This window comes from Furipterus horrens, unplaced genomic scaffold, assembly GCF_987537825.1.
Source record: "Furipterus horrens unplaced genomic scaffold, mFurHor1.1.pri manual_scaffold_7, whole genome shotgun sequence".
Taxonomy (NCBI): Eukaryota; Metazoa; Chordata; class Mammalia; order Chiroptera; family Furipteridae; genus Furipterus; species Furipterus horrens.
This window is the reverse complement of record NW_028327177.1, coordinates 132,747,736-132,773,337: the sequence shown is the minus strand read 5'-3', so window position 1 is coordinate 132,773,337 and position 25,602 is coordinate 132,747,736. Positions and strand designations below refer to the sequence as shown.

General features: G+C 40.4%; 1 protein-coding gene across 1 annotated transcript in view; it reads right to left on the bottom strand.

The window, feature by feature from the left end:
- Positions 1-25,602, bottom strand: part of STAC (SH3 and cysteine rich domain) — a 117,466-nt gene that overhangs the window by 6,336 nt on the left and 85,528 nt on the right. Inside the window, exons 7-10 of the mRNA XM_090283044.1 lie at positions 22,946-23,010; positions 21,557-21,645; positions 5,787-5,838; positions 5,545-5,682 (exon numbers count right to left, since the gene is read on the bottom strand). Of these exons, the coding sequence (XP_090139170.1) occupies positions 5,545-5,682; positions 5,787-5,838; positions 21,557-21,645; positions 22,946-23,010 (344 nt within the window). The remainder of the gene's footprint in view (positions 1-5,544; positions 5,683-5,786; positions 5,839-21,556; positions 21,646-22,945; positions 23,011-25,602) is intronic.

Genomic DNA, 25,602 nt, shown 5'->3' with positions numbered 1-25,602 from the left:
GAAAATATTATAAAATGGAGATGGTTCAAAGAATTACTAAATTTCTGAAGGGAGAATCATTAAGATTAAAAGCCAAATGATAAATGGGAAAATGCTGGCCACAGGTGGTAGACCAGTTGTAAATATTCTTAAAAGATAGAAAACTCTTTCAATAATGTAAGAAAATAGGCAAAGTACTCAAACAGGTTATTATATAAGAGAAATATAATACCTAATACATATGTGATAAGAGTTCAACATCTCTAACCATCCTGGCAATGCAGATGAACATGAAATATGATTCATCTACCTAATGACATAAAAAGGATGTGGTGGCTTGACTATTCTCATAAACAGCTGATGTGCCCAACCCTTTTAGAGGCAACTGTGTAGCATGTATCAAGAATTGTAAAAATCTTTTACATGTTCTCCTATCAATTCTGAAGGATAGCCTAAGAAAGTAATCAGTCATGGAAAAAGATTTAGGTTTAAAAATAATCGTTGCAGTTATCAATAATAGGTAAACAAATAAAAACTCTGAATATTCAACAGTAGGGGAATACTTAAATACTTCCCTGTACTTCTAGATTAGGGGTTGGCAAACTTTTTCTGTAAAAGAAAAATAGTAAATATTTTAGGCTTTTAGGTCATATTGTCTCTGTTTCAATAACACAACTCAGCCACTGTAGTGTGAAAACAGCCACAGACTACATGTATGTATGAGTCTATGTCCTAACAAACTTTGTTCTAATAAATCTTATTTAAAAATCAGGCCAGATTTGATCCATGGGTCATAGTCTGTCAACTATTCTGATTTATAGGACATGTTTGTTATACAGCTGCTAAAAACTGTGTTCTCATAAACATTTAGTGACTGTGTTAAAAAAATAAGTTGGGAAACTAAATAGAATAGGATATCAAAATATGAAAATTAGAAGAAATATTTGGTAGGAAAGATACCAAAGTGTTTTTGTTAATAATAGGTTTGAGGTTGAATTATCTGTGATCTTTATTTTCTTTCTTATCCTTTTTTTTGGGGGGGGGGTCTTTCCCAAATTTTCTCCATAATAAATGCAGTTTAGTTTTATAATCTAAAAATAATTGTTTTCTTTAAAACTTGATAGAACACAAAGAACCAATGAACACGGTTCTATAGGGATGACAGAACTAGGAACTGAACTATCAATACTTTTATGGTGTTTTAAGTTGATTTTAGTAAGGATATTTTTTAAATTTCAGAAATAAAGAAAACATACTCATGTTAATACAGACTCTGGTTGTGTTCACAACAAAAGGGTAACTTAATTCTATTTGGAAACAAGGGAGCTATGAAAAAATAATATAATAACCCCAGAGGCAGAAATGTGATTTAATTAGAGATGCATTGCATTTATTTTCAGAATCAAATTTCTCCTTTTTCCCCTGCTAATGAGCATTTGTCTTTTTATATTGTTAGGGTTATAAATATCATACTGGCTATTTTCTGATGCTTAGTAAGTAATTCTAGGTGGCATTGGCCACTGCTGATGAATTCCCCATTCAGGCTTGACTCTGACTATGATGGTGGCAAGGGAAATAATCTTGCTAAGCTCCCATCACCAGTGAATAACATTTAACCATCACCTCCAAGTCAGGCGGGAGATGTCACTATACCAATTTTACAGATGAGAATGTTGATATTCACAGGTGACTTTGCCAAAACCCCACAGGACATGGATCCATTTCCGTGTGACACCAGAACCCATGTTCTTGCTACTATATAATATGCCCCTCAATTTTATACCTAAAATAATTCAGGATACTAAAGTGGATACAAATTAAAATTCTTTTCTCAGTAATAGATTTTTAAAATGTAAATTTTATTTCAAGTTGCTAACACTGAAGTTGGTTGCCACATCGACAAAGATTGAAAACAGAAAATTTGTGTAGTGGAAAAGAGACCTCAGTGGCTTTTGTTGATCAGTATATAATTGTAAATAAAAATGCCTTTAGTTCTCACAGAAATACTACAGGACTCAAAGCGAGGTAATGAAAATGAAGGTCATTCTCAACCCTTAACTTTGATCACAACACCTGGGGAGACTGCAAAAGAGACCGATTCTCTGCCTTTTACCCTGAAAGGTTCTGCTTCATCTGATCTAGAGTGGAGTCAGGAATCTGCACATTCAGCATGCTTCCAGGTGATTCTAACTCAGGTGGTCCAAAGACCACACAGTTAAGAAGCACCAGGCTGGACAAATATCAGGGGTTTTGTCACTTTCCTAAGCAACTATGGGCAGATCTATGTGGTTCCAGGTTCAGGTTGAAATCCTATGTTGTGCCTTCAACACATCTAAGAGAAGAGACATGGCTGCCAGTTCAGCCATGACAGTGGACAGTAGGTGTGAGCTCATTCCCAGAAAATATTCTGGGGCGGGGGAAATATGGCCAAGGAATTTGTACACGTCATTGAGCAGATGTTCTGCTTCTGGAAACTGATCAACTTGAGCAAATTTTAATTACTCTTCTGGTTTTACCAATTTGTATATTAATAACATGAAAATAATGTTTAATCTCAAATGGGGAAGCATAAGATTATTCTGAGAAAAAAATCAAACATGCTGGCAAAATGACTTAGTAACACTTTGCCAACAAACATGAACATCCTTCCTGAATTTATTTCATTTGAAAGACTTTCCAAATTTTTTGGAGCAGGAAGGACACAGCTGGGTAAACTCGGAGAAGTTTGAAGTGTTGGCATGGAATCCAGCTGGGGAATGTGCGTGCTTGGTTTATGGGGTGTGTGTGGCATTAAGAGTCTCAGTCTGATGAGGATGATTCCAATGGCCTGGAATCAAGAATGGCTTAGTAGGGTGTTTGAATGAGCACGAATTTGTTTTCAAGGGGCTCTCTAGTCCTAGGACTCTCACCGTTATGACACTTGCCTTCCCTGGGAACAAAACTGAGTAAATAGTGTCATACTATTCAGTTTGTTCCACAATGGCCAGGGCACATGGCTCAGTGGGAGGCATTGATTTGGAGCCTGAAGACTGTGTTTAAGTTCCAGCCTGGCCGCTTACCAAGTTTTTGTGCCCCTGAGCAAGACAGGTGACCTCTATGAGCCTTCGTTTCTTCATTTACAAAGTATAAATAGTGAATAATTACTCTGTAAAATTTATAGGGCGTGTGTGTAACCTGAAATAAAATGTTGTAGGTACATATAAGCTTTACAAATATTATGTAATATATGTATGACATTTTAAAATAATGACTAATAGTAGTGATGATACTTACAACAATCATTATTGTGACAATGCCTAGGACAGTATTAATCTGTTATTTCCTTATCTGCGAACCAGAGACTGGAGATAAAACGGTCTCTCTTATGAAACAGACCCCAAAACAGGTTATCGTAAGCCAAAGAGTAATAGCCATTAGAGTTTTCCATATATTTATGGGAAGCAGAGTGGTTAACGCAATCTGCCGGGAGGAAGGGAGATGGTGGGGTTGCCCAGGGATGCTGTTGTAAAGGGGAATCTCTCAGATGCCACTACTCTTACAGGTAGCAGAGGATGACTTCTGTTATTCCTAGGGAACACACGGGCAAGCGATGTGTTAGGCAGACACCAGCTTCAGGGAGAATGAGCAACTTTGGGCAGAAAATGAAGGAGCAGGAGGTCTTAAGCGAGGTGTATTTCATGCTGGCACATGGATGGCTTTTGATCTCTTTAAACTCTGTCATGTTCACAAGGGACCAGGCAAAGGAAAGGTTGTATAATTTATAAAATGCAGTCTGTCCCAAAGTGGGCATATCTTGTAAGCAATTTTTATAAGAAGTGGGAAGAATTGGGTGAGATCATAGAGCCCAGTGACCCAATTTCCTAAGGATATTAGAAATCTTAATAATAAAAAAAATCACTAGACGGAGGTACTTGCATTTCTATTGGCAATAGCTACTGTCATCAGATGCAGTAGTGGTGGGACACGGTGGTGTGTTGTCTGAGTGTGTGTGTGGGTGCACGTGTGTGTGAGCATGTGCAAGATTGAGGCCCAGGAAAATCACGGCAATCCTGTATATTTTACATTATTAGATTCAGAAGATAAGATTGAGTATTTTTAACTTTGTTTCTTTAAAAATTTAGTCTTTAAAAATTTTCATCATAAAAGTAATTGAAAGGAAAAGAAAAAAGCCTTGAAATAAACCTTCCTAGTTTCTCTTTTCCCTTATGTTTGTATAATTTTTCACTACCATTGTATCATTAATACTTAACTTATTCCTTCACTGTTTATAAAACTATCATTTAAGATGGCGACACAATACTTGAAGATTTCTATCTTCTCTCTTAGGTCTGTCCTCACTTCTGCAAAGGGAGTAGTTCTGATTGGAAAGGTCCGAGGGGTTTATCATCATCTGTTAGGGCTTCTCCTTTCTGGCCCCTCCTGGGAGATCATCGGACCTCTGATCTCCTATGTCAGTTTTATCACACATCTTTACGATCCATCATTCTCCTATGGGCCTTCTGGGGCTGTCGGGTCCCAAGATTCTGAGTGGTAGTGGTGGCAGTGCTGGGGCTGAGGTGAGGAGAACCTTCAGACCCCTAGTCCCCATCCAGTTTGCTATGTCTCCAAAAATAAAAACATGGCATAGGGCCCCATTTTCTCCTCTCTCTTTGTGTTTACTTTGGAAGAGTGGTGAGCGGGATCTGAGTCTGGATTCCAATGAGACTTATTCAGAGAGAAAATAAATTTCTAATATCTAATTTCCAAAAGGATTCCCAAATATATCAAGAGCAAACTTGGAGGCTTGACCATATTATTTTAGCCCATAGTGCGGATATAGGACATGGCATGAGGGGACTTGCGGTCAGAGAAGAAGGGGCAGGAGGAAAACCTGTCTCCGCTGGCCGAAGAGCTAAGCTGTGTATGTGTGTCTTGTCTCTTTGTCTCTGTCAACATTCCAGGGGTGAGATGGGGAAGCATGAAACAAGAGGGATGAAGACATATAGGTACAGGGGATTCATGCTTCACTTCTCAGGAAATCTACATCATCAGAGTGAACGCCACATTCTACACAGTGCTGGAGCAAGATGGCGCCAGCACCTCTGGATTAGGTGTGGGAGATATTCAGGGCATGGGCCTAGGATAGTTCCTGGTTGTGGAGTGTCACGGTTCCAGTGATCAGGCAGAAGCTTGGAATCTGAACAGGGAGATGTAAGAGGGGTCTCTGTGACTGAAAGCAAATGCAATGGACTATGAAACACAGCAGCAGCAAGTAACAACAAAATATTCCCAAGAGACCAAGAAAAGTGAACCACACATTAGCGGAGACCAGCATGGAGCCCAAATTGGGGCATCTGCCCACATCAGAGACCAGTGACCCTCAGAGAAAAGCATGGGGACCAGATGTCCTCACCTTGCAGCTAGGACATCATGGACATTTCCTCTTGTGGACAGATGCCACTGAGTGAGCTTCCTAACATTTTGGTTTGGCATGTTTAGATCCTACTACACTAATATTTAGATTTACAGATATTGCTATGTTTGTATTTTGGTCACACTGGATGTACGTTTGTGTGCTGTACTCACCTGATTCTCTTTCAGTGTTATCTGCCCCTGTTCCTTACACCCAATGAAGGTTCTGACACATCTGAAAATCTTCTCATTTTGCTCTACTCTCTGAACAAAGTTGGCTGGGAAGAAGCCAATCCTGTCTTGAATTTTCCCCTGAAAGGAAAAAGGAGGCGTGCATCCACAATTCATTGTAATTATAGCATTCGTTGTAAGTATAGTAACCAAATGATTGTTTTTAAAGAAAGAGAAATACCTACTTTCCACCAGTCTTCATTGGAGTCTTCTAGAAGAGTAATCATGTCTCCTGGTCTAAAATGAAGAGTAAATGAGTTGAGTGAGGAGGCAGTGGGGGATAAAACATACAAACAAACACAGATACTTAAAAGTTGGAAGTAACAGTTTTTCTTTTATACAAAGAATTCTAAAATAAATAGAAAGAAAATGAACACAACTTTTACCAGTTCTTCCCACCCATGAACATAGTTTTGTTAGATATTGAGAGTACATGTAATTTCTAAGCTGTATTAAAAAATTAATCCTTAGCTTTATTTTTATACACAGATGATCATATTTGCAGGATAAAAAACTCTAAAATTTGGACATTGACAAGTTTCAAGGACAGGTTGCCCTTCATAGTCTGCCCTACAACCCTCCTTTCACTGCCCAGAGGAGGCCACTGTCAATGCTTTCCTGTGCTTCCTCCGTACACTTGCGTTTACATGCAGATATGTTTATGTATTTTGATATTTCTTTAGTTTACTAGTGCATCTAAAATTAGTCACTATCTTTATCATTACCTATGTTTTCTTAGTACCTTCTTAACATTGTATGCAGGTGTTTTGTGCTGATGCATTATGGTGGGAGCGGGAGATTTTTTGAAATATGCGTGTGAATTTTGTCATTACATAAAATCACTATAAATTAAAAACTACTTTGATTTTCTTCATGAAACTTTGATTTTCTTACCTTAGAATGTATTCTTCATCGTTATTATGAAAGATAAAGGCACTCTATGCACAGTTTGCAAAAAATGTAATTTTCCGTGTCCTGCATACAATGTGTTAAAACCTATTATACTTTTGCGTAGCTCTACTTTCCTGTCCTGCTACTTGTTATGTTGGTATAATTTGGAATTTTGCTCTAGACTTGTGCATGCGTGTGTGTGTGTGTGTGTGTGTATTACATCATTCATCAAGAATTACTTGAGTTTAACTTATATGTTTTTGTTGATGTGCTGGTGATCTGCCACTTCTTGTCTGATTTTCACATCTGCATGTGTGTTTGAGTGTGTGGATGTGTGTTTTAATTCCTACTCTACACTGTCATTTCTGCCTTATTTTACTGGGCAAAGCAAGTCATGAAGCCAGTACAGACTCAAGGGATGGGGTAATAGGTACCACCTCTATGGTAAGAAACATGGCAAAGTCTCATGGCAAAGGGCATGAATACAGGTTGGGGTGAAGAATTTGGGTCATTAATTCAATCAAGCCACCAGAGACACCTCAGGCCCTTCGATAAATTTGCTTTGAGTTCAGTGAGTCTTGGTGCTCTTACATCTGTAGTTTCTTTTCCTTAAGCATCCTTTAGTCTCTAGTCATCTTCACCATTCTCGACTCAATTCTATTTCCTAGGCTGCCAGGAAGCTCCCAAGATGTTTGGGTCTCTGATAGCATTATTTCTTGTTTTCTAGTACTGTTATGGATGTATTCTTTAAAAAAAAAATACACATTTTCTGACATTTTAAGGGAGTGTAGAAAGAAGGGAAGTAGATTTGTGTGCTCATTTTGGTCTTCTGATTCAATCTCCTCTCTGTCATTTTCAATTCTCAGTTAATATCTGTCTTCATAGGGGATTCCAAGTATAACAAGCTTGTTGCACCTGAAACATTAAACACAACTGGCATTCTGATATTTCAACAGCCACGGTTTCATGCTGATGCCACAGAAAGCAAGGTGGCTGAGAATTACTCTTTTCCCAGGTGAGGGATTTAATTAAGCAGTGAGGATGAAAATTGACATAGAAAAATTTTTCTAGCTCTAGCAGATTTTATTTAACCTAATAACCTAAGAAACCACGTGTTAGTATCAACTACAAAGACTTCGCTGATGGTCTAGTAGACATTGTAAGTAGAAATAAAACTGGAGATTGGGGGAGGCACCTTTTCCTAAGATTGCAAGAGGATGTTGCCTAAATCGAACCTCTATTTTTCTAGTCTAGGTGGAGACTCACTCTTTACTGTGCCCAGAGGTGGGCTATCCCTGCATACGTGACCCCTATTAACTGAGCCACACATTAAAACAAGGCCCTCCCTGGAATACAAGCAATGATTTTATGAGAAATACCAGACATTCTCCTGACATTGTGATGGGGCTTCTGTCTTTTCCTAAAAAATAAAAGAGCTCCACCAGGATCAGAAGAATTGCTCGGTGAACGAGGAGAGTTACATTCATCTCCTTACTGTGTGTGTGTGTGTGTTTATCCTCACCTGAGGACATCCTTATTGATTTTAGAGAGGGAGGAAGGGAGGGACAAAGAGAGGGAGAGAGGCATCGATGTGAGAGAGAAACATGGATTGGTTGCCTCTCATATGTACCCTGACCAGGGACAGAACCCATAACGTAGGTATGTGCCCTGACCAGGGATGGAGTCTGCAACCTTCTGGTTTGCTGGATGATACCCAGCCAACTGGGCCTCACCGGCCAGGCCTATTCTTTGTTGTTTTTTAAATTCACCAACTCATTTAACAAATATCCTAGAATGCTGACTCTGAGACAGCCAGTTTAGTAGACCCTCACTATACACTGGTGAACAAAGTCTCTACTAGAGCTATATTCTAATGAGAAGATGGATAATAAGCACATATATAGTAAAACACTTAATAAAAATATAAGTAATAAATATATAATGTATGTATATAATGGCAACTTGTCTTCAGGGCAGTGAAGGAAATACACAGGATGCAGTCGTGAAGAACAAGAACAAGAGTAGGCTCCTGATATTAGTCCATGCTCTAGTCACCCAGTGGAGACAGCTAATGCCTCTCTTTCACTGTAGGGAGGAGCTCGCTCCAGGGCGGCCCGTGAATCCAAGACGGCAGCTCTCTAACATGGGGTTCAGCTGCGGGAATTGTGCTGCCCCATATACTGCTGCCTGGCACCCCCCATCAGTCTCAGCACGCTCCCTGCTGAGTCTGCCCTCAGAATCCTTTTCAACACTGGGCTCCGGGTGGTGGATCTGAGTAGGCATGCAAGATAAAACCACTCTGTGTGATATAATATATATATTTTTAAATAATTTATTTTATTTATTTATTTGTTTATTTATTTATTTTTAGAGAGAGGGGAAAGGAGAAAGAGAGGGAGAGAAACATCACTGTGTGGTTGCCTCTCACTCGTGCCCCCAACTGGGGACCTGACGTGCAATCTAGTCATGTGCCCTGACTGGGAATCGAACCAGCGACACTTGGCTTGCAGGCCGATGCTCAATCCACTGAACCACAGCAGCCAGGGCTTGATATAATATTTTTAATTTATTTTTTAAAATGTATATTGACCCAGTTTTGAAACTCTGGGTAGAGATTGGAGAGTTTCCTTTAAGGAGCCGATTAATGCAACACCCCAACCACTTCCCTTTGGGCTCTCAAACTCCAGCCACTCTGCACCACCCCAGCCCTAATTGCCTGGAGTTGGGGGGAGCAGGTACCAGACAACTAGGGACAGCCCTTATGCCTTGCAGCCTGTGAAATTATTCAAATTAGCAAATTCATAGGGAGCCTGGCAAACCTAGCAAACCCCAGCTGCTGGTCATACCTAAGCTGCCTTGACGACTCCTGCTTCCTGTTTACCTGATTCTCAAGTGCAAGTCCATGTGGCCCTTGTGGCAGTCCTTTCTCCCAGTGGGGTATTCTCTTCTCAAACCAGTTCTCAGCTTAGTTCTCTTCTCCTTCCTGTGGTGCTGGGGTGCTCTGTCCTGCCATCAAAGAACTAAACCCAAACATCCCGCCCACCTGCTCTATGTAAGGAGAGCCTTGCCATTGTTGCTGGAAGAGTGGAAGTCTAATGCCTAAAACTCTCCTTGCCCTGATCGGTCCTAGGATGGACCCTGCCGGCACACGACTCTCTGCCCCCAACTGTCTCATGCTTCTGTGGCGGACCAGGCCCTCTTCCACGAAACAATTCTTCCTTATTTCAGGTTACCATACTCCAAGCACGTTCGAAGGAAATCCATCTCTGGTCTAGCAGCCATTCTCTTTCTTTCTGGTGACTTGATGTTCCTGATCTATTTGTATGGGTAGATTTTACAATGAACTCTGTCTTTATTTCCAAATTCTTGGGGACACACTTGTCAGCCCCCTAAATACCTAAAGAGATTGCTTTTGCTTAATTTAAGCAGAACATTCTAAATTTAGGTATAACTTCTTCTTGCACTATGAGCCAGAATTATATATATATGTATATATATATATATATATATACATATATAGTCCTGGCTGGTTTGGCTCAGTGGATTGAGCGTCGGCCTGCGAGCTAAGTGTCGCTGGTTCGATCTTCCAGTCAGGGCACATCAGAGAAGGAAAACTCTGACTCCAAAAACCTCCGCTGCCTTGCGGCATACCTCTTCAGGGGAAAGGCTAAGGGAGTAAACCCCGACAGAAAATCCGGAGCCGGAGTCCCTAAGGCAGTTTGACGTTGTAGTCAACACTGGCAACTCCTGTGGCGCACCTGAAGCCAAGCTGTATTGACTCCGTCTTTCCCTTGGGCCCTTCAGCTGCGAAGAGAGGGGGGGTCTGCTGCATGGGCAACAGCAGACCCTCCATATCACCCTGCCCAGGCTCTGTAGCTTCAGCTCCACTGGAGAGGACACTCCAGCGTCATCGTAAGATGTCGATTCAACACGGGAGGAGACAGATACCTTGTCACTCCCGAGTCGGACTGCACAGCCATTCTCGGCGGTGCAGATAGACTCTTAAGAAGCTACACCATCGTCTCTCGAGACGGACGGCTGCCGACAACGATATACATATATATGACACAAAGTATAACACAATTCATAAACAATGAAGCATCAGTTTCCTGCTCGGCGCAGATAGATCAGAGCACCATTGCTGGCTTCTTCTTTTTGTTTGCTCAGGAAAATTTGTCTTAGGCCCAGAGGAAGAGTTTCAGGTTGCTTATATCATGATGTATGGGAAGTCTTAAAATGATGAGGGAACTGTGAACTGTCCACAAGAGTACGAATGAGATAACCAAAGCTAACTATAGAATTATGCTGTAATGGCGAAAAGGACAGAGTTTCTTTGTGAGCGTGTCTGTGTGTTCACATGTATTTGCATGCGAACTTGATGGCTGCTTATCTGGGTTCATTCTCACACTCCTTGCTGAGCCCAGCCAGCCAGAGGGAACTCTTCTGCAAGGTGTTACGGAGATAGCTTGGTCTTCTGTGGGTGGGAGCTCCTAGAGGATGGAGTGTACATTGACACCCCTGTGTTCAGGGCACTGCTTCGGAGAAATGCCATTTCCATTGCCTGGGACAACCTAAGTCCTCACACCGGCCCTCCTTTGGAAGCATGTGGACAAGGCAGGCTGCTCTGGGCCTTCTATGCTTCCATAATGTTTTGGATAGAATGAATATTTTGGAATACGAAGGACATTTGTCTTTCTTTATTCTGCCATCTCTGTCTATTGAGCTGGAGGAAATTATATGACAAGTATGTCTTGAATGCTTATGATAGGTTAGATTTTGGGTGTGCACTGAATGTACAGAGAGGAAAAGAGTTTTGTAAGCATCAGTGGTCTTTTTTTTTTAACCTGTAAGGTGAAGATAATAATAGCACCTATTTCATCAATATTTTTGAGAACTAAGTGAGGTAATTAACTTGTAAGGCACATTTAGATAAGTCTGCAGTAGATGGTGGCTATTATTGTTGTTAAGACGTAGTCACTGCCCTTAAGATGTTGGTAATCTTAAAAGGGAAAGACCTGGAAACTGGTCATTTACAGTAAGAGTGATCGCTGAATGAGAACTATGCTGGGGGGCACAAACTGTACAAAAAAACCAAACATATATGCCTTTTTAAGACTCAGTTACTCAATTATATTTATACAATTACATACTATGCACAAAACAATATCATGACTATGTTCACTTTGCAAAGTTGCTGCTGCATGGATTAAAAGAGAATACACATGCAGAAGTCTTCAGTACTGTGACTGATATACAGTAAGGATTTACAAATTCTAATTTCTTCATAATTTTTCACTTGGAAATGAGAAGATCTAATGATTATTACTTTTTAATTGAGTGTCCTCTGAGGTTTTTGGCAGAGACAGTTGGTTAATGAAATAGCCTTTGAACTCTTGTCTTTAGTGGCTTCAGACACTAATCTTTGGAGTGATTCAGAGCTTTGGGAAAGTTTTTTTTTCTCCTTACGTCTCCTTACCTCTGGCCCCTCCACATCAGGTAGTGACCACAAAGGTACGGCAAGGCCTGGGAGCTAGAGTTAGTATTTCGCCACTCAGGGTGGGTGGGAGGGAGCGGCAATGTTCACTGAGTGACATATATTTTTACATGAGAAAGGAAGTTCAGAGAGACTTCACCACTAATAGGCAGGGTTTGAATCTATGACTAGCACCGCTAGATCAAGCTGCCTTTTGAACCACTCAAGCTTTGTGAGAGCTCATGAGAACCATGCATTTTACTCCGTAGTCCTTTGAGACATCTTTAATATTTCTCATCCTTTCCCATTCATTATGCCAAAAAGGATTGCCAATGAAGCTTACAGCAACCATAGTCACTCAGCCAAAACAGATGTCGGGAAAAACCAGGCTAAGGGGGACAGAAAAAAGGAGCCTGCCAAACTGCCCCATTAACCTCAGAGCTACAGCTTCATTTTCCCCTATACTCATTTCTCAATTTCCATAATCCTAGTACAGAGCCTTTTACAGTCTGAGAACACAGGTAGGTAGCAAGGAACTCCAGAACGATGCCACTTGATTTAGTCTTAAGCCTGGTATCCATAAGACTGCCTGCGCGTTCCCAAGTTCAGAGACCAGCTCAGAGAAAAGGCATTTGGCTAAAGGGCCATTTGGATAGGATTTGGCAAATATTCCTGAGCTGTCATGGATCACGCTCTCTAGAACCTAATTGAAAGAGGCATTTGAGTGAGATGGAGGCTGCTAAACGCATCAGTGACATTTGGGAAGATCTGGGTTTCTTGACACAGTGCAGCATCAGAACATAATAGGCATCGAAGACTTCCCTCAAATGGCCTTAATTGCATTTTGATGTCCTGGTGACTGTGAAGATTATTTTTAAATCAAATTGGTTCGTTAGAATTACATTAAGTTTTAATTAACTTGATGCATTGGCCAAGCAGTAATGTACTTAGAGAATGGAAATGAGACACCAAGGGAGTCTTATTCCATCTTACTCTGTCTCAGGGGCTCTCCCCTTATGTTAGGGCAGGTATATAAAGCCTCACAGAGTGAAGAATATCATCACATAAGTTACAGGTCAAAGATCCAATGAAGACCAGTGTACTGAGCCTCAGGACCAAGAATCAGGAAACCTGCATTCTGGTTTTGGGTCTGCCACAGCCCACTAGGTATTTTTGGACAAGTCACAGTTGTTCTCAGATCTGGAAGATAATCAGAATCTAGGGAAACATTCAACATACATATTTCTAAACGGGATTTGACCATGCTTGGGTGGAGCCCAGGAAATGTCTATTTTAATATTTTCCAGGAGATTCTTTGGCTCGTTAACAAGTGTGAACCATCCTAACCACAGTTTCCTCCTCTGTAAAAAACTACTTGCTTGGGTAATACAGCAGATTTTCTGAAAGAACACAAAAGGATGTCAGGGAAAATTGTGAAAGACTTTGAAATGGGTAAATTACTGATCTGGGTATCTAGCTAACCCACCCAGGACATCCCCCTTTCAATGTCTTTGAGCTATTATTTTTCATACTCTCAAGTTGTAGAAAACTGATGATAATGCAAATGACTCTTGTCCATAGGAATGCAAGTGAATTGTGTCTGGTGGAATGGGATCAGTTATTACCCTGTGAATGAATACTGACCAGTTTTGCATGTATTTGTAAATTCACATCAACATTCCTGATTGCCTATATACATGTGATGCTTGAATTCTCCTTTGAACCAGATGTGACACATTACTGGTTCTCATTAATGAACGAGTCTATAAAAATTTTGACATGTGTTAATTTTGTATTTATAGAAGAGTCATGATTTTATGTGAATTTTCAAAAATTATCCTTGAAGAGGAGTGACTTTTCATGAACACATTCTATAGATCATAGATCACAAGCTTCCTGGTCTTATACACAAGCTTAACAATCCTAATAGACTTGTAAGAAGTGAAGTAAGTGGCTAACATGGGATAAATTAATATACTGTCTGAATCTGCTGATTAAAGTATAATTGTCAACCTTACCAGAGAGGTAACCTACCCCAATCAATGTAGGCTGGAAAGCTTGGGGTAAGAGAAAGACCAGTGGACTTGAAGTTTGTCTCCCTGGTTTGCAGCCCCAACCTCTCCTTTCTACCCATGAGTTCTGGGTCCTGGTTCTCCCACCTTATCCTCCAAAATGTAAAGAACCATAAATTGTCTAATGTGAATATGAACTAAATAGCTAACTGTCCCTTTACTAAGCTTTGCAGAATTTTGAGTCAGTCTTTTGAGAATGAAGACTGGAATGAATGTAATTATCGAAATAGGCCCCTGCTCCCACGATGATTATACACCACCCCTTTCTGTAATAGAGTTTGCATCGGCCCTCCTCTCCCCAATTTGGGACCTCTTAAAGTAATTATCTTGTTCTGCTATTTGACCTATTCGCTCATCCTTTCCTCGCTGTAAAGAGAGAATGACTACTCACTAACCAAGCTGCACAGGCCTCATGTCCCCTCTCCTGAAACCTCAGTGCATCTATGATGCCACCTCTTTGCCAAGCCTTCCTTGACTTCCCAAGGTTGCTGGGATGCTGCCCCCTTGAGGTTCTGTGGCAGCATCCCGGACTGCCTCCCCACCCATAAGACTTCACACTGAAGTGGACCTTCTTGTCTACACTTCTGACCACCCCCTACCTCCACACCACCAGCCTTATGCCCACATGAGCTTTTTGAGGACAGGGCCTGTGAGTGGTTCCCCCAGTAGGTGCTCACGCACTACGAGATGAGTGGTGGACAGATGAAACAAATCCTGGACCCAGTCACGCAAGGGTTAAAATCAGTTTCAACACCATCAAATGGTGCTTTAAAAAAAAATCAGAAGGAGATGAATTCAGGCCATCCCCTCTCCAGAGGTTCTTAACGAATATTAGCAAATGAGAAAAATAGTTGTCTGGTTTCATTCAGACTCACCCATGGAAAAATCTGAGGCACCCTGCTTCCAGGAAAGAGTCTAGTGATTCAAGAATCTAAATCCTTATTTGGGGTTACAGAAGAAGATAGGTATTTCTTTGAAGCCCCCAAATTTAGGTGTTCTGACACACATTGAAGTGGCAATTAGTTTGTCTTTCTTGGAATTTAATAATATTGAAAAAGCAGTTCCTGCTTTCACTCTGTTGGCTCGTAAACATTTTTACCCCTTTTATTTTTTTCCCCATTATGAAACATGGTCATTATCATATAACTCTGTTTTGGGAGAACTAATAAAAATAAAAATGACTCAGATGTGGAAAACCAAAATGGATTCTGTAAAATAGGCATTATATGGTCACTAAAATATTCATTTGAACCTTTAAGTCTTTTATTTACTCTGGATCCTTTATTTCAGAGTTCTTGTTGAAGGGTTTGTGTTTCCATGGAGTTATTTACCCCTGCTGGTTACTTATGGGATAATATCAACTCAGCAAAGCCAAAAAAAGTAATTCTTATTGAATTTTAAAAGGTGTGTGTTGATGTGACTAATAAGCAGTGGATCTATGACTCTGTTTACAGACTTCTGAACCCAAAAGCAGGGAGGATAACGGGACTGGTTACATTGTACATATGGAGGGCAGGATTTACTTTCTTTGAAAAGCTAAGCATGTATTATCAAGCTCATGTTAATGATATGTGTGTATGAGTATGTGCAAATGAATGTATATTTGAGTTTGCATGAGTGGGGGAATGTGTGCGCATGAATGTGTGTGACTGTGTTCATGCAGGTCTGACTGTGCATGTGTGGGAATTTATGTCCATATGAAGTATATCACATGTACATACTCACCCGCTTGGCCAAAAGGATGATCTGACACACGGCTGATGTGACTGCCGAGGCAGTATGTCAATACTGATTTATAAGGGAGTTCTCCAATTTGTATTTCAAGTAGTATTTAGAGAATTTTGCTCATAAATTAACCTGGCAGCTCGTAAAGTGCAAGTTTCTGAGCTCTTTAAAAAAAACTTGATAATAAGGGTTGTTGGAGGAAATTGCCCAAGACCCTGAATTACAGAAGGTTATCTGTACAAGCTCGTTATACTCAGAGGAACCTGGGTGGCTCTTTAATGTTATGAGACCACAAGTCATCAGCAATGAACTGGAGATCTCATGCATGATGGCATCACATCTCTCATGTCAGTAGTAAAATTCCATACCTGTGGCATGTCATAGCCACAACTGAAACACCTACTCAGGGGACGAGGGGCAGTATGTCACGGCCTCTCTGTGGCTGGACCCATCAGATCAAGTGTCATCGGGTTTGCTAGATGGCCAGAGAGAGCCATTGATTGCGTGTTTTTTGTACTAGATACGCTTAGGTTGTGTTCATGAGCTTGTTCAAAAGACTAGGAAATAAAATATATTGTGAAAAGATGCAAATTATGAACAGAAGGTATCTAAAATATATTATGCACCTTGCTTTGTACTGGGAATGAAATCCTAGCCTTTATTTTCAATAGCTCCTTAAATACTCAGTCACCCTAGGAAGGGGAGAATTGAGGCTCCGGAAGAACAGGGTGCTCAAATTAATGCAGCTAGTGAGGAGCAGAGCTGGACGGGAGACGAGGCCTCTGTGACTCCCAGATAGTACTTTTTGCTCACCTGTTCTCTCCTGCTCTCTGCCCATGACAGTGGGAAGATAGAGCATTATCAGGGTATGTGAGCTCCAGGGATTTGGGAAAGTAATGGGGGATGAATTTAGGAAGGAAATTTATGCTACACTGAAACTGTAGCCAAGCAGACTGTGTGAGGCCTGTCTTTAGACAGCATTTAGAGACTAATGATGGGATCACAGCACTTCTAAGAGGAGTACTCACTGCCCTGAGAATAAGGGGACAACACCTGACTTCTTCGTGAATGCTCAGTAAAGGCTTAGCAGGACTTCTTTCAAATGGTCTCTAATCCTCTCTTCCTTGTGCGTAGGACCATGGGCTCCTTTGGGTCTTCCTTTCTATAGTTTCTTCTTGACAAATACTATTAATCACGGGGTCAAGGACCATCTCCTCCAGGAAATAGGTTCTGGAGAACCCCTCTGAGCTTGGTTTGCTTCCTCCTTCAGATTTTCCATTATATTATCATGTACTTGATGTGCCCACTAATTGTAAATGCCAGGGACAACATTAGTTCATTTAATTTCCACAACACTTATTCATTCAGTCATCAAATATTTACTAAGCATCTAGTATATTTCAAGCAATTACAGATTTGTTCTCATCGAGTTTACAAGGGAGGTAGAGGTTAACCAAATAGTACTAGAAATATATAAATCCAACTTGAGATAAGTGATTTAAAGGAAAGAAATATGGTGCCGTAAAAATATATAAAAGAGGAAACTCACCCACATGGGGGTATCAGGAAAGGCTGCCCCAAGAAAGCAAAATCTGACCTGAGAACTAGTGGGTGTATGATAGTCAACTGGAATAGTGCGTGTGTGCGTGTGTGTATGTGTGTGTGTGTGCATGTGTGGTGTTATGGTGGTGGTGGGTAGATAGGAGGATGGGAGGGAGGAGAAATGAACTGCAGGAAGACGAATCCCTTGGCAAGTAGCAGCATGGTCCTTCTGGGGGAGGGGAAAAGGCCATTATGGATGGAGCAGGGAGGTGAGGGGAACGCAAAGCAAAGATGTCACCAGGGATGAGACTGTATAGTCCTGGAGGTCCCTGTAAATATTCTGGTTTTTACACAAGGGAAATAAGAGGACACTGGATAGTTTTAAGCAAAGATATATGTATCATGAGCAGGCCTAAGGCAGGCATAATGATTACCTCCTTTTACAAGTGAAGAAGCAAAGGCTCAGATAGCTTGTGTAACTTTTCTGGGCTTCATGGGGATCACACAGCTAGTGAGTGTCTTAAGTGGGACTTAAACCCACTTTTTATTCTTAAAATTTCAGTAAATCCATGTTGATATGTTCATTCTGTTTCTCTAGTCTTGAGTCTGAAAAGAAAGCACCTATTTTTGGAGTATGATTAGAACTAACATTATTAAGCTCCCACTGGGTACCAGACATTGTTGTTTTATTTCATCACAGCCATCCTATAAGGGCAACCTTGTACAGTGATCCCTCACTTATTGCGGGTATTACGTTCTAGACCCCCCTGCGATAGGTGAAAATCCGCGAAGTAGGAACCTTACATTTATTTTAGTATTTATATATATTTTAAGGCTTTATAAACCCTTCCCACACACTTATAAACTGTTCCCAGTCCCTTATTAACCTTTCCCACTCCCTTATTAACCTTTTCCACACTTTTATAAACACTACTTATGTTCTTAAACATATTCTATGCTCTTAAACCTACGTAACTTTAACAACATACGTATACAGTACCGCAAAATCCTGTGATATAGTGCAAAATCTGTGATAAATAATTAAATATAATATTTTAAAAAATCCCACGATACAGCGAGGCCGCGATAAGTGAACCGTGATATAGAGAGGGACTACTGTATCCCTATTTTCAAGGTGAGGAACCAGAGGTTCAGAACGTTAGGTAAAATGATTTATTGTAAGAGTAGCTGGTATTTGATCCCATTCTATCTGACTCCAAATTTACACAGCCTCCATCCAGTACACAGTACTGTCTCCTATGGGTCCTCTCCTCCCAAAATAGATGGAAGGAAGGAGTGGGAGGCAAACCTAGAAACCCAGAGACCAGGTAGGGCCTGCTACACCGATCCAAGGGAGAGACGAAGATGGGGATGGAGATAGTAGATTTTAGGCAAAGAGAATCAGTAGAATTTGAATATTAGATACATTTTGGGCACAAGGTAAAGGGAAGTCTCTGGTGACTGGCTTGAAGCCAGGGCAAATGATGACACCATTCACCCTAAGGAGCGGGTGTGTGGGAGGGAGGGCTGAGCTGCTATGTGCTATCCATTCCTAGAATAGACAGGCCTGGATGTGCAATTGGAAGATGGTAGAGAGATCTGGACTGTTTGTTGGCTGTTGGCAGGAAAAGCTTTCCTTATTATTGAGCAGCTATATGACAAATGCCTGCTGAAGTGAAGATTCATCTGCTCTGATCTATGACTTGGCTTTGCCAGCTGGACCTTCTTTGCCTCCAAGCTCACACTCCTAACATTGCCTGAACTCTCACCTCTTTTGTTCTCTTGCCCGAGGACAATACCCAGCATGCTCCCCTGGGTCAGAACACAGGTGGTTAAGAGTAGTATTCTGTTAAAAGGCATTTGTTTTCAACTTTATGGTTTAAGGAGAAAACGATAATTCACTAAGCCCCAATTCATTCACGGAATTATACCAATTCCCCAAGGATTGCCTTACACATTCTAAATCAAGTGCCTGGCTTTTAAAATGGGAACCTAGAATCTTGGCAAAAGAAAAAAAAAAAAAGTATGATTTATCACTCCAATCTTGCAGCCTGTGTAATGCAGTCATTTCACTCCAGGAAATGAACTGTATGCCTTGCAGCAAATTGTAAACCTTGGATTTGTGAGCGGACCATTTGACTTTTAATGGCCTGCAGCTCACTAATGCAGAAAACGTTATGACCACCACCAGGCAGCTAGATGTCATTCCTCAGTAACATTCTATATTTATTAGGAATTTTTAAAAATCTGATGACTTCAGATAATTTTCTAATATAAAATGGTGGAACCTGCACAAAAGGAAGTTGTTAAATTTAAAATTTTAGATACCCTAATGACAATCTCAAGAAGAACAAAATACACTGTATTTATTGAAAAGTAAACACGTGCCATCCTTGTCGTCATCAGCAGAGATCACTGTGGCCTGTTGGCTGAAGGGCAGGCACCACCCCAGTGATGAATCCTTGGCAGGCTCTGCCCTTCAGGGCTTGGTCTATCTCTGATAGAATAGGGCTTCACTTGACAAATGCCATCTCCTTCTGCTGCACCAATGCCAGACTGTTCAGGCAGTGTTTACAACTCCAGCCAGTGACTTCAGCATGGCACTTCTTACTCAGCGATGGAGAAAACTCAGATGTACAAAAGCCTAAAGGTCTGCAGAAATGGAAGAAGCCAGGACCCTGGCCCCGCACTCTGTTCTGGGAAGGCCCAAGAATCGGAAGCAGATTACGTGAATACTGAAACAAAGCTGACCTTGGGTGTGAGCCCGGAAGAGTTACAGACTCAGCAGGATACACACACTTGCTATGGAGTGGCACTGAATGCCGTACTCTGAGGAGCAGCAGAGGTTGACCCAATGGCATGTGGAGCCAGGAAAGCAGGGTCTAACCAGAGCCTTTGGGGCACAGCTCTCTTCTTTTAAGGGGCTTTGGGATAAGTGGAAGGGAAAAGGCAGATTTCACTGAAGTGGGAAACCGTATTCAGGCAAGTGCGAGAGGGACTATGTCTGGGAAATAGTATGAGTCTGAGGACGAGGGGATGCCCACATAGCCTTAGAGTCCCCTGGGAGCCATCGGAAGGGGATGACCGGTGGATGTAACCTGGTCTGGGTGGCATTCACACAAGAGGAGTCCACCCCAAAATGGAGGCCATTTTACTAATGCCCTGACATTCCAGTAGTTTTCAGTGTGAATTTCTCTCTCCATTATCTTCAGACTTGGAGAGAACCAATCTCCAAGGGCCCATCTGACTAGAGAAGCAGTCCTTACTCTCCTGCTCCAGGACTGGAAAACACCAAAGCCATCTCCCCGGGTAGCTTAAGTTTTAGGGTCAGGATTGGAGGAGAGCGAGTAATGCCTTTTCTTGGAGACAGGCCAGGAATAAACCATTATTACAGAAATCGTACTAACTACCAGTTACTGAGTGTTTACGATGATGAGGCACTGTGCCATATGCTTTACAAACAGTACTCATTTCCTCCTCACCAATGCCTTCGGGATAAGAGGTCATTCTTATTCTCTTATACAGAAAGAAACTAGAACAATGAGGTGTTTATAAATTGCTCAGGGTCACACAATAAGTAGGATGTGAACACAGGACTGACTCCATCTTAACTACCCCGAGACACGAGGACCCCAAACTGTGGTCAAATCAAAGGTTCAGATTTCCTGAGCGTCCCCAAAGCTCATCTTACCATCCTGCTGGATGAGTTACCATAAGTGGGATGGATGCTGAAATAATAGCCGATTTCAGAGTGTGACCCAGGGGGAGGGGCCTGCCTCCAGCAGGAGAAACAAAAGGTTTTAGTTTGATTCTTCAATCAATGTCAATTTGGGGAATTCAATACATATATATATATATATATATATATATATATATATATATTTGATTGTCTACTATACCCTGCAGGATGCCAAGGGCATCTGATGGTCAACTTTCATGAAAACTCCATTAGCAGTTCTGTTAGCAATTAGCTAAAACCGTGCTTCTTAAAGCGTGTTCCTGGATCAGCAGCGTTGGAACCACCCATAGGCCAGTTAGAAGTGCAACTTCCCAAGCCCCGCCCCCAACCTGCTGAATCAGAAACTGCAGGGATTGGCCCAGTGATCGGTGTGTGAACCAGCCCTGCACACTACAGTTTGAGAATTGGTCTAAACCTCCCAGACATGACACAAATTGAATTATTTTTTTCGCATAGAGTTATTTTTTCTTTCTTTCGTTCTTGCTTTTATTTCCCTTTAAAACATGGTTTTACCTCATTTCCAAATCTTCATTCTCCTGTGGTACAAATTTGTACAAGGCAACATAGGTGTTCATCTGTAATGGGTCTTTGGAAAGTGGTCCCTGAAAGAGAAAATAAAATAAAAATTAGAGAAGGAAGGAGGAAGAAATGGAGGGAAGCAAGCAAAAAAAAAAAAAAAAAAAAAAAAAAGTGAAGTTAATGAAATGTATGGCTCTTCAGTGCTAAAATATCTAACCATTATTAAAGACTGTTTCAACCACTGGTTTGTTTTTAATTTCTTAGCTGAGAGTGATTTTATTATAAACCATTTGAAAAAAATTATGTGGAGGTCTTTGTCAGAAATTCTACAATTTTCTTCAAATGATATTTTGTGTTTAGTCATTCATGAAGGGTGATACAGGCATGGCCCCAGGAATGAGAATATTTTCTTTATAGAAAGAGGGACATGTTCCTAGGAATAAACAACTTGCCCTTCCTCAAATCGACTTTAAAATTTTTTTACTTTTCAATTACAGTTGACACTCAATATTATATTAGTTTCTGGTGTGTAGCATTGTAGTTAGACATTTATATAATTTACAAAGTGACCCGTAAAATTGACTTTTTATCAGTTAGCCTAAGATTTGGTATCTAAAATATCAGAGGGAACCAGGTATATTCATCTGGCAATTAGTTCATTCAGGCTTTGGAAAAAAGCATAGATTTTGACATTAGACAGAGTTATCATAGAATCACCATATACTGGCTATGAAATCTTGCAATAATGATATTAAAAACTACTATTTTGATAGCTTACTGTGTGCCAGGTGGTATGTTACATGCATTAGCATACTGGAACCTCACAGCAGCCCTGTGAGGTAGATTTTATTGTTATCCCCGATTTGTAAACTATAAAGAGAACTGTAAGTGGTCTATAAATATTAGCTACTATTATTAAACGAAAATGCTATATAAATGTTTATACTTTAAAATACATATAATAATTTTAAATTATATAATATATAACATAATTGTATAATACATACATAGATATATATTATATAATATATAATAATATATAATTTTATACTATATTTAAATACATAATAATGTAATAAATATGTGCTACATATGAACCAAACAAAAATTGCACACAAATGTATCCTTTTTATTTGATTCATGCTGCCATCCAAAGCTCAAATATCTTTTATTTTATTCAGTTGATTCTATCGATTTATTCTATTCTATGGATTCTAATTATATATAAATGAACATAAAAATATAATAAATAGGTACTTACCTACTATAAAATATAGACAATATATTATGCCATTATATAATTTACACACTATAGAGAATATATCTATTTGTATGTAACATATATGTGGAAACAAAACCGCCTTCTGTGACATCCAGAAATACCTGGTGGTTTGTGTCCTTTGCTTGGTCTCCGACATCATCAGTGCCATTTTCTGGATATGTAAACACTGAAGGAGACAAGAGAAAGCAGGAGTTTTGGAAACATGCTTGAAAGATGTGGCTTTATTAGCCTCGGTACCGTAGATTGTACTTTGACCCACTGCCTTTTCCTTGCTCTTGACCCAGTTTTCACACCATCTTCCATGGGACCCTTCCCTGACTCCCAAGCAGCATTTGACACCACCTTATCTGCATGCTCACATTCTGTACATGCCTCCAGGGGGTACATGTTCTCTTCATTGCCTGGCAATTGTGTGTTTACAACTTGGACTCATTTTACAGTACTCTTCTCATGAACAGAAAGCGTGCCATTTGTCTTTGTAAAATGTATCAAATCATTTGTTGTGGGATGGAAGGTGATGTGTGGCCTTATTTAATGATGTTTAAATGAACCTTTCTAAATACCAGATTCTCTTATCTATTTCAATATCTTGATGCTAGTTGCTTAATGATATCGGTATTCTATTTTGCAGGTTAAAGCTTTAGTTTTAAAAACTACATTTAGGTAACTATTTGAAATATAAAATAAAATCATGGTTTCATGTTTAGTTTGTTCCTGGGGTGTATAATTTTTCTCACGTTTGCATTTAAGCAACCACTTTGTGGCCTCCGATAAAGAACAAAGCTCCTCAGAATGGGCAGGAGTTTTCCTGTCAATTACACAGCTGTGGGAGGTTCCTGATGGGTGTGAAGACTCTCCCTTGGTGAGGTTCATCAGTCAAGTCGACCGTGGTGACTGAAGTCATAGCCTTATTCTCATTGTGCATCTCCTCTTAAACACAAATGTGGCAGATGTTTCCAGGTTTATACAATACAGTTACGGGGTCAAAATTAACCCACCATTTAGATGACTTGACATTTAAAGAGCATACATTGCTGCTTTATTCTTCCCTTTGGTCCCCTTTAGATTATTGAGGCAATATCAGTAAAAGAAGAGAAGCTCCATCACCTATTTCAGTTAGTGCATTGACAGTCTCCACTGTCCTTAAAATGGACTCAGTAACTAACTGTGTATAGAAAACATGCTTCAGAACAGGAGCCCCTAATGTGCTGATGGTTACTAAACATCTGTGCTCCGGTATACAGTTCCAGAGCCTGTGGACGCAATCCCATTACCCGTGGGAGGCCCATATGCAGTCAGTGGAGAAGCTCTGCTTTGTAGGTAAGTGGAAAACGAAGGCCCAATCCTTTGGCGCCCTGTCTCCCTCAATATTTGACCACTCAACTTAGTTTACAAAGAGTAGAAGCCATCAATACTTTTCTCTGGTATAATGCGATTACCTAAAATCCTGATGGAACTACTTGATTCCATAAGCAGAAAATTGGATACTTCTAAAAGAATATTAAAATTTGAATGAAAACACACAAAGAGAATCTTCCTAGAAAATTGCTGATTGGAGCTAAAAGGGGCACAGGCAACGCGCAGTTTGGACTGGGTTTACAATTTTGTAATTTCACATCATTATAGCTTTATATTGAATAGCCATTAAGCATCTGGTTCAAAATGTGTATCATTTTTGTGAACTACACTACACATCATTTGAAGTGACCCCAAGTGTGTTTTCAGCTATATGGTTGCAAGCAGAACCGAACACTGCCAAAGTGCTTTTTAAAGCTCATTCCCTCCAGAATCAAGTCTAAGACTTTTATTTGAGGGGAAAAGGAATAAAGAAAGGTAGCTATTTTACCAAAAATATGTCATACACCTTTTATATTTGGTGCTTTACATTTATTTTATTAAAAATAATTTGAGCCCTGGCTGGCGTGAGTCAGTGGATTGAGTGCCAGCCTGCGAACCAAAGGGTCCCCATTTGGATTCCCAGTCAGGCCACATGCCTGGGTTGCAGGCCAGGTCCCCAGATGGGAGCACGTGAGAGGCAACCACACATTGATGTTTCTCTCCCTCTCTTTCTCCTTCCCTCCCCCTCTCTCTGAAAATAAATAATAAATAAAATCTTAAAAAAAATAATTTGATGGTTAATCTCATCCAGGACAACTATTCAAAGCATATGTCCCTTATATAGGCATATTTTCTTTTTTAAATTAAATTTATCGAGGTAACATTGGTTAATAACAGACAAGTTTCAGGTGGACAGTCTATACTACATCATCTGTATATTGCATTGCGTGCTCACCACCCAAAGTCTAGTCTCCTTCCACCACCACATGTTTGACCCCCTTTCACTTCTTCATCCTCCCCCGTCCCCTCCAGTAACGACCATAGTGTCGTCGGTGTCTGTGAGTTTGTTTGCTTGTTTGTTGCTTACTGTTTTATATTCCCCATATGAGTGACATCATACAGTTCTTATCTTTTTCCATATGACTTATTTCATTTAGCAATATTTTCCAATATTACAGGAGCAAAATCAATCTTTAGTTTTTGCCACATCCCCAGAGGACTTCCGTCTGTTCCTTTTCCGTATTCTGTCCTCCTTTTTTGCTTTGCAGTCCTGTGAGGCCCATGTCCACCACTGTGTTTTCTAATGAGATGATGATTATTACTTTTTTATCTTTAATCTGATAGTGCAGCCAGTTACATAATTGGTTTATCTGACATTGACCCAAATTTGCATCCCTGAAATAAGTCCGACTTGGTAATT